Source organism: Sorex fumeus, unplaced genomic scaffold (assembly GCF_029834395.1).
Source record: "Sorex fumeus unplaced genomic scaffold, SorFum_2.1 ptg000316l, whole genome shotgun sequence".
Taxonomy (NCBI): Eukaryota; Metazoa; Chordata; class Mammalia; order Eulipotyphla; family Soricidae; genus Sorex; species Sorex fumeus.
Genome location: NW_026606373.1, coordinates 112,381 through 122,445, shown reverse-complemented (window position 1 = coordinate 122,445; position 10,065 = coordinate 112,381). Strand labels below are relative to the sequence as shown.

Here is a 10,065-nt window from a genome sequence, read left to right as displayed (position 1 = left end):
GCTACCTGTCTGAATGCAAGGTTCCGTCCCAGTGGAAAACCAGCAGGACCGTACTACTGTTCAAGAAGGGAGACATCCATGACATTGGCAACTATCGCCCGATCTGCCTATTGTCTGTCATCTACAAGTTGTTTACTCGAGTCATCCTAAATAGGATTGGCAGAACACTAGATGAAGGACAACCATGCGAGCAAGCCGGGTTCCGCAAAGGATTCAGCACCATCAACCATATCCACACGATAACCAAGCTCATTGAGGTTTCTCGGGAGTTCAAGATGTCACTCTGTTTAACGTTCATTGATTTAAAGAAGGCCTTTGATTCTGTTGAGACGGAAGCGGTCATTGAAGCCCTAGCCAATCAGGGCATTCAAGCCCAATACATCAGGATCCTCCGTGAGCTGTATTGCGGATTCACTACCAGGATCTCACCATTCTACAAAGAAGTGATCGTTGATGTCAAGAGAGGGGTGCGGCAGGGTGATACCATTTCACCGAAACTCTTCAGTGCCACCCTCCAGAGCATTATGCGATGACTGGAATGGGAAGGAATGGGAGTGAAGATAGATGGTCGGCAACTGCACCACCTCCGCTTTGCTGATGACATTGTTTTAATAACACCAAACATCAGCCAAGCGGCACAAATGCTGGCCGACTTTGACCGTGAGTGTGGAAAGGTAGGACTACAGCTGAATCTTACGAAGACAATGTTTATGAGAAACAGCTTCGTTCCTGATGCCCCATTCGCTCTCAACGGAACGACCATCTCCGAATGCAACAGCTATGTGTACCTAGGTAGAGAGGTCAACATGACAAATGACCTGGCACCCGAGCTGCGCAGGAGGAAGAGAGCGGCTTGGAACGCCTTCAAGAACGTCGAAGAAATAGCTAAGAGGACGAAGAACCTCCGGCTCCGGGCACATCTCTTTGATTCCACTGTTCTTCCCTTATTAACATATGCCTCAGAGACCTGGGCCCTACGCAAACAAGATGAGAACGCTATTCAGGTCTCCCAAAGAAGAATAGAAAGAGCTATGCTTGGAATATCATGTTTCACTCAAATGAGAGAAAGAATCCGGAGTTCTGACATCCATCGACGATCAAGGATCAGGGATGCTGTCTCATTTGCCAAGTTGTCGAAAATCAGATGGGCTGGTCACGTAATGAGATTTAAAGACGACCGTTGGACTAGAGCTGTTACTGACTGGATTCCACAGGATGTCAAAAGACCGCGTGGCCGCCCACCTACCAGATGGTCAGACTTATTCTTGAAGATCATGAACGATCGGTTTGAGGCCCTTCATGTTCCCAGAGCGAACAGATGCCATTGGGCTACACTAGCTCGCGACAGGGACAAATGGAGACTTACTGGCGCCTGCTCGAGCAAATCGACGACTAACGGGAACTTAAGTGATTAAGTGATTAAGTGGGGGGAGCGCGGAGTTGGGGTCACACCTGACAATGCTCAGGGGTTATTCCTGGCTCTGCATTCTGGAATTACTCCTGGTAGTGCTGGGGAACCACATGGGGTGTGGGGGATCGAACCTGGGTTGACTGTGTGCAAGGTATTTATGCCCTATTCCCTGAACTGTTGCTCTGGCCCCTCCCAAAGTATTTTCTAATTTATTTTGTGAATGATTCTTTTTCCCATTTAAAAAATTTTTTTATTAATTCACCATGAGATACAGTAACAAAAATTTCAGGTTTGAACTTCGATCATACGGTCATCAAACACCCATCCCTTCATCAGTGCATATTTTCCACCACCCAAATCTCCAATATTTCCCCCCCTCCCCATTCCACATCTCCTCCTGCCTGTTTGGCAGACAATTTGCAAAATATTCTTTGTCTTCTTTAGTTACCTTCGATATTTTGAGACCAGTCCTACCACCCCTCATCACTGTCCTCCCATTGTTCATCGATTTGCTCGAGCGGGCCCAGTAACATTGTGAGACTTGTTACTGTGTTTGGAATATCAAATATGTCACGGATAGCTTGCCAGGCTTTGCCGTGCGGGCGAGATACTCTCGGTAGCTTGCCGGGCTCTCCGGGAGGGGCGGGGGAATCGAACTCGGGTTGGCCAGTGTCGGCCACGTGCAAGGCAAACACCCTACCTGCTGCGCTATTGCTCCAGCCCACGACCCCTCATACCTGCCGAAAATACAATTGCTAGACAATGTGTTTTGTATTGCTTGTTATGGATTTAATATAATGTCGCACGGCCGCGAGGAATTCTAATAATTAGGGTCTGAAGAAATCACTGCCGCAAGTTGCTCGGGTCCAAGATTCCTGTGTGTGTGTGTCTCTGGATTGTGGCCAAGTGGGAGCTGGTGCTTCTTGCTGGCTTCTAGAAAATGGTGACCGCTGGAGCTCTTAGAGGGCAGGCAGTGGGACGGCACCGGCACCAGCGGCCCAGCGGAGAAGGCCTATTTCAAAGTCCCGGGCCATCTCTGCCACAAGTTGCTCGGGTCCGAGATTCCTGTGTGTGACATTGTGAATGATTCTTATTTATTTACTCTTTAAAAGTATACTGTGGGGCTGGAGAAAAATTTGACAGGCCAGAACTGCTTTCCATGCAGGGGGCCTGGCTTTTATCCTTGGCACGCTGTATGTTCCCAGACATATACCCCACCTGGGTTCGATCTCCAGCTGTAGGGACCAGCCCCGGGTGAACAGACCTGAAGCAGGGGCACTGTGAAGATCAAGAGAAGAGCCAGAAATAAGAGAGAAAATCAGGGGGTCGGGGGCTGACAGCTCTAAGGACTGAGAGACTTTCTATTGGCTCTGCACTCCTCGTGGAGTGCTGGGGGTTAGCCCAGGTTGGCAGCTTGCAAGCCAAGTGTCTTTCCCACTGTACAGACTCTCTGGCCTCTCCTGTGTATCTTAAAACGTGCTTTCTCACCGAGAAGAGAAGCACTGTAGCACTGTCCTCCTGTTGTTCATCGATTTGCTCGAGCAGGCCCAGTAACATCTCATGGATTTGCTCAAGTGGGCACCAGTAACATCGCCATTGTGAGACTTGTTGTGACTGTTTTTGGCATATCGAATACGCCACAGGGAGCTTGCCAGGCTCTGCCATGTGGGTGGGATACTCTCGGTGGCTTGCCGGGCTCTCTGAGAGGGACGGAGGAATCGAACCTGGGCCGGCTGTGTGCAAGGCTGGGCCCTCCCCTCTGTGTTACCACTCCGGCCCTAGAAGTGTAGCACTCTAGTACTGTAGCACTGTCCTCCCATTGTTCATCAATTTGCTAGAGCCGGCCCAGTAACGTCTCCATTGTGAGACTTGTTGTTACTGTGTTTGGCATATCGAATATGTCACGGGGAGCTTGCCAGGCTCTGCCGTGTGGGAGAGAGACTCTTGGTGGCTTGCTGGGCTCTCCAAGAGGGGCGGAGGAATCGAACCTGGCTCAGCTGGGCCGGCCGTGCGCAAGGCAATTGCCCTACCTCTGTGCTATCGCTCCAGCCCTTAGAAGAGTAGAGGGAATGAAAATAGGGGGAGGCGCAGCTGACCCCTGACCAGCAGAGCCTCTGTCCCCCAGGCTCCCAAGGCAGGACGGCAGAAACCAGGCGGGCACACAGCGTTGTTCTGTCGCTCTTCCGAAGGCAGGGACGTGCAGGTGGTGACTGCTGGGATGGGACATGGGGACACAGGGCAGAGCAGACGTCCAGGGTGACGTGTGCAAGCGGGACGTGGTGTTTCCCAAGAGCCTCCACTATCTTCACTGAGAGAAGCGCTCTTCTGGGCAGAGGTGGCAGGTTGAAGGTGGTCTACTGCCCAACTCGCAGAGCAGAAGAAGGCCGGGAGTGGACTCGGGTTTACTGACCTGCCTGGGTCCCCCTTTCGGATTAGCTCAGGGGCTTGGAGTCGCTGTTTCTTAGGGGATTTGGGAAAGATAGTGACTGTCTGCACCGGAAGGAAGAGTAGCCCCCTGTGCTGGCCGGCCCTGCGAAGTGCAGCCGCTCCCAGACACCTGGGGACTGAGATGAGCTTTGCCAAATCCCTGGACCTTCCCAGGCAGCTCTGCTCCTGGTGGTGGGGCTGTGTCTTCGTTGAAATGGTTAATATCAGTCATCCTACGGTCCCATCCACAGGCCCCACTGTGAGCGGCCGCAGCAGAGCCAGCGTCAGCTCCCACAGCCTGGCTCTGCACTCAGGGTCACTCCTGGTGGTGCTCGGGGCACCCTATGGGACCCGGGGACCAACCCTGGGTCGGCCGTGTACAAGGCTAATGCCCTTCCCGCTGTACTATCGCTCTGGCCCCTCATGACAGAGTTTGTCCACGACTGTGCTCTTATTGTAAGTTTTATGACACTTGGTCTGTCCCTTTTCAATGCCAGGGTAGCTTACCGCTTGCTCTGCATCCATCCAGTCTCTCTGTTGGGACCTTGCTTTTGGGGTGCTAGGAACCAAGGGCAAATGGGGCTTAAGTCAAGTAATTGTGACATTACAGGAGTGAATATTATTTGGAGTCAATTAACCCCAAGTGACAAAAGCATAGCATTTACTGTCTTCTTGTGTCTCTACAAAAAGGACATTGCTCTAAAGTAAACTCTGCAAAGGACATAAGGGAAAGAGAAAAGCAATATCTTACTCACAAATACAAAATCCAGAGTCCTTGGAAGGACCTGACCCTACAGGTCACAGGGTCTGATTTGGGGCTGTAGGTGATTAGCAGATGGGGAAGCAGAGCACAGAGGAGAAGTTAAGGATAAACGCAGAGGAATGGGAGTGCCTCGGGAGCACGGTGACGGGTGTGACTCAGTCACCCTAAGCTCCCTTGAGGAAGGACACACCAGTGTTCTCGCACAGCCCTGAGAGCGGTGCCATGGCTCAGTTGTGGGGAGCCTGGACAATGGCTGGCATAGCAGACTCTGTTTCTGCAGGAGATGTCGGTTTTCCCTGAAATAAACAGAGGGTTGCGAGGTTCGAATGGTGAGAGAAGGGTGGTACTGCTTCCTGTGTGTGCTTTGTGAGCACTGTGTCTGAGTACATGAGCACCAGGTGAGTGAGCCGGACGAGCACTGTGTCAGGGCATCTGAGCACACTGTGTGAGTGGGAGGAGCACTGTGTCTGAGTACTTGAGCACCCTCTGAACTGGGAGGAGCACTATGTCTGGAGCATCAGTGCTCCCTCTCCTGGGGCAGGTGATCCCTCCCTCCCTCTCACTGCCTGGGAGGTCTCCTGGCACCTTTTCAGCAGAGTCTAGCTCCGCTCTTCCCCCTGCTCTTCCGGGTGTGGACGGGCCCCTCACAGCCCACGAAGGGCCTTTAGAGCGGGCGGCCATCAGGAAGCCCACCCAAGTGAGCACAGGTGGGCCCTCACCCTAGCCCCAGCCCCAGGTGCTTCCTGAGGAGGAGGAGCACTCCCCAGGAGGAGGCTAGGGGCTGCTGGGGCCCCGGCCTGGTAATCCAGCCTGGCTAGGGGCTACCCCAGAGCTGCTTTTTTTTTCGGTGGTGGGGAGGGCTTTTTGAGTCACACCCAGCCGTGCTTAGGGGTTCCTCCTGGCTCTGCACCCACTCAGGGAGCACTCCTGGTGGTGCTCAGGACACCATATAGGATACTGGGTATCGAACCTGGGTCAGCCACATGCAAGGTGAACGCCCTCCCGCTGACCTGACATGGCTCTGGTCCCCAGTTAGTACTCATCAGAGAATGGAGGAAAAAACAGCCTCCCCCAGGCCTGCTCCCAGCCTGCACTCTGCCAGACCTGCAATTACTGAGACCTCATTAGGGGCAGCCCCAGGAGGCAGCTCCTGCCTCAGCCCCAGCCTTCCTGCCCCATTAGTGGCTTGTTTCCTTCTCATTAGTAGGCTCGGTTCCCGGCTCCCTCCCGGGAGCTCCTGAGAAAGTCTCCTGACCCCATGGGATGGGCGGAGTGGGTCACGGGGCCATGGGGGTGGCAGGGGTGGTAAGCTAACCCCCAGGGGCCTGCAGCTGGGCCTGGGCACTCGGACAAGGAGGGTGGCTGGACTCGACTGAGCAGACACTGTCCCAGCAGTCGGAGACTCAGGAGCTTCGGGGAGGAGTCTGAGGGTACAGCACACATCGCTGTAGGAATGACACACTCGCAAACGGTGCCCACCTCAGAGTCACCCCATGGGCCCAGCAGTGAGGGTGGGAGCAGGCGTGAGGTCTGAGCCCACCTTGGGTGCCGTAGCAGACCCGCTCACGGAACCCAGGATGAGCACCCACAGTGTCCGGTGACAGACGGTTCCAGTGACACCCTCACTGTTGGCTACAAGACTGAAGGCTGAGGAAAATTCCCAAAGCAGAGCTTTGCACACAGTCCAAGAATTGCGTGATGGTCAGAGGTCGGTGGGGAGGATGGCAGCTGCTCTGTCCTGGGTGCTTGGCTTAATGATTTACTGGTGCTGTTGCTGGGACTGTCACTGGGACTGTGGGTGCCATCTGGAACCATGGGTGCCATCACTGGGACCATGGGTACTGTCTGGGACTGTGGGTGCTGTCACCAGAACAGTGGGTGCCGTCTGGGATCATAGGTGCCATCACTGGGACTGTGGGTGCCGTCACCAGAATGGTGGGTGTTTTCTGGGACCATGGGTTCCAGTGACCCACAGAGTTTGCTGTGGAAACGCACCTCAGACTTTGCCTAGTAAGCGGTGCAATTTTCTCTTTCTGCAAAACAACAACATCAACAACACACACACACTCACACACACATACACACAAAAAGAAAGAAAACCTTCTATTCCAGGCAGCTTTCTAATAAGGTTTATTCATAGCATTTATTCAAAGCACTTCTATCCCTACCGTCTAGCATATCTGCCCACTGTCTGTGCAATTCCCGGGAGCACCAGATGCTGGACGGACCCTGACACAGACAATGAGTAAGTGTAGTGCCCAGTCCCTGGGTGCTGGACATGGGAAGAGAGTGGAGATTCCAGGTTTTAGAATTACAGATGATATAGTCCCTCACTGTTCCTGCCTCTGTTATAAGCAGACCTATTCTCTGTTTGGGCTCATCAGACCTTCTTTAGGTCCAACCGCAGGTATTAATTATCCTTGGTGTCATACTGGAGCGATAGCAGAGAAGGAAGTGCGTTTGCCTTGTACATGGCCGACCCGGGTTCAATTCATCCATCCCTCTTGGAGAGCCTGGCAAGCTACCGAGAGTATCCCACCCGCACAGCAGAGCCTGGCAAGCTCCCTGTGGTGTATTGGATATGCCAAGAACAGTAACAAGTCTCACAATGGAGATGTTACTGGTGCCCTCTCGAGGAAATCGAAGAACAACGGGAGGACAGTGCTACAGTGCATGGTATTTTGAAACATGGTATTTTGACTCGTGATTCGTGAATGATCTAAAATCATGGTCATTAGTAAAAGTGCGTGCACTCTTCCTAAGGAAGCTACACCTAAGCTTAAAGCCAAAGGATAAACCAGAACTGGCTGTTATTATGAAGCGACCATTGCCATAATTTGATATCTATTTTACAAAGTTGGAAATTAAGACCCAGAAGATGGGGCGGCTTTCCAGAACCACAAAGTTAGTTGGAGCCTCTTCAGCCTCCAGGTGGACCCTTTGGTCCTCGAAAGGCCCAAGTGGAGCACACAGACAGACAGCCCTACTCACTGGCGTCATCCCCAAGAGGCAGCCTCGTGTGCCGGGGTTCACCCCAGACGAGGATTGGTCCCACAGGAACCCCATGCAGGTCTCACAGAGCAGGAAGATCTGCGAAGCACGGGGTATCTACAACTATAGCACTGTCCTCCCGACATTCATAGATTTTGGCATATCGAATATGCCACGGGGAGCTTGCCAGGCTTTGCTCTGTGGGTGAGATACTCTCGGTAACTTGCTGGGTTCGCTGAGAGGGACAGAGGAATTGAACCTGGGTCAGCCGCATGCAAGGCAAACGTCCTACCCACTGTGCTATTGCTCCAGCCCGGGACATCTACAAAATCCAGATAATCTGCCAGAAAACCACAGACTTACAGATCTTACTAATGTCTCTGTACATGGGAATCTGAGGTGACAAAAGGGTGATTTGGGAAGAGGCTGCTGAAAAGAGATTTGCATCAACAGTGCATTTTCTTGCCTTGGTTATTTTTGTTTTACCCACCACAGAAACAGATTCATCCAAATCTATGATTCACAAGGACAGAGTTTAGTGCAGCTGAGTAAATAATAGAATTTTCAGAGACCACTAAATCAACGATGGTTGGAGGGCTCTCTTGGAATGGGAGATGTGTGCTGAAAGTAGACAAAGGACCAAACATGACGGCCTCTCAGTATCTGTATTGCAAACCATAATACCCCAAAGTAGAGAGAGTGAGGAGGAAAGTATCTGCTATAGAGGCAGGGAGTGGGGTGGGGTGGGGGTGGCGGGAGAGATACTGGGGACATTGGTGGTGAGGAATGGGCACTGGTGGAGGGATGGGTGTTTGATCATTGTATGACTGAAACCCAAACATGAAAGCTTTGTACCTGTATCTCACGGTGATTCGATAAAAAAAAAATAATCAAATGTTCTGAGTACACCCAGCAGTGCTCAGGGGCTGTTCCTGGCTCTGTGCTCGGGGCTACTGGGGTCCAGCAGGAGAGTATGGGGCTGTGTGGGAGGGTTGATGTGGGTCTCGCCCATCACCGGGAGCTCAGGCTTACTTCAGCAGAGCCAGAATTGTGGCCACTGAGCCTGGAAGCTGATGGGGCCGGCGGGAGGCTGAGCTCCCTGGTCCCAGGGGTCTCTAGTGCCGTTTCCCAAGCCCGCCCTACCTGGGCTGTGAGCAGAAGACCCTCCGGATGGCGTCCTTCATGTCCTGGTTTCTCAGGCTGTAGATGATGGGGTTCAGGAAGGGGGCCAGGATGACGAAGGCGACTGCTGTGACCACGTCCCAGAACACGGAGTAGGTGGCCGAGAAGCGCAGGTACATGACAGCCACGCTGCCGAAGAACAGCAGGAAGACGGCGAGGTGTGCGGTGCAGGTGGAGAAGGCTCTGTGCCGGCCCTCGGCCGAGGGCATGCGCAGGATGACCACGATGATGCGGGCGTAGGACAGGGCGATGACCAGGAAGGAGGCCAGGATCTCTGCCGCGTGCACAGCGTCCACGATGACCACCAGCGACGTGTCCGCACAGGCCAGGCGCAGCAGGGGCGTGAAGTCACAGAAGATCTGCTGGATGCGGTTGGAACCGCAGAAGGGCAGCGTGGCCATCCACGCGATCTCGGGGAGCACCAGGAGGAAGCCACAGAGGCAGGAGCCGGCGGTGAGTTGGGCGCAGAGCCGCGGCGTCACGATGGTGGGGTAGCGCAGCGGGTGGCAGATGGCCACGTACCGGTCTATGGCCATGGCGGTCAGCACGCAGCCCTCGCTGATGCCCAGCGAGTGGAAGAAGTACATTTGCAGCAGGCAGCCCGCCAGGGAGATGCCTCTGTGCCCGCCGGCCAGGCTGGCCAGCATCTTGGGGATGGTGGTGGTGGTGTAGCACACCTCCAGGAAGGACAGCACACTGATGAAAAAGTACATGGGCGTGTGCAGGGCCGCGTCCCGCTGCACCGCCAGGAAGATGGCCAGGTTCCCGGCCACGATGAAGACGTAGACCAGCAGCAGGGGCACGAAGAAGTAGAGGCTGCCTTCGTGCGGGCGCGGGAACACCGAGAAGAGGAACTCAGTCACCAGGGTCCAGTTCCTGCTGGCCATCTGCCAGGTTGGCTGTGAGGAGGGAGGGACACCGGTCACTGCCGGGGAGCGACCCATTCCCGATGTCGGGTCGGAGTGGACCGGTCCACTAGGACTCAGGGATCAAAACCTGCCTGGGTGGGGGATCAGGGGAGCCTGCAGCCCCTCAGCCCATGTCCACGGTGCTGCCTCGGTCCCAGGGGCACCTCACTCAGCTGCTCCTTGAGTCTGAGAGCGGCAGGAGTCTGCCACCCCCCACTCCTGTTTGCAGACAAGGGAGCAAACTGCCTTTGTGCTGGCCTGCTCCCAGCAAGCCTCCCTCCTCTCCTGGTTCTGGTCGGGGGCGAGGAGGTCGCACCGCTGGAAACTTGTTGGGGAGCACGGAGCATGGAGGGATCACACAGGGAGAATGAAGGGAGCAGAGG

At 54.2% G+C, this 10,065-nt stretch overlaps 1 protein-coding gene across 1 annotated transcript; it reads right to left on the bottom strand.

Annotated features, from left to right (window-relative positions):
* Positions 1 to 8,731: 8,731 nt before the first annotated feature.
* LOC130018884 (olfactory receptor 6K6) lies at positions 8,732 to 9,661 on the bottom strand. The gene has a single exon (XM_056109561.1). It carries the CDS (start codon positions 9,659 to 9,661, stop codon positions 8,732 to 8,734), a length of 930 nt encoding a protein of 309 aa, XP_055965536.1.
* Between the last annotated feature and the right edge of the window lie 404 nt (positions 9,662 to 10,065).

What these genes read in the sequence shown, in the direction of transcription:
- LOC130018884 (XM_056109561.1), bottom strand. Translation starts at nt 9,661, where the DNA reads ATGGCCAGCAGGAACTGGACCCTGGTGACTGAGTTCCTCTTCTCGGTG.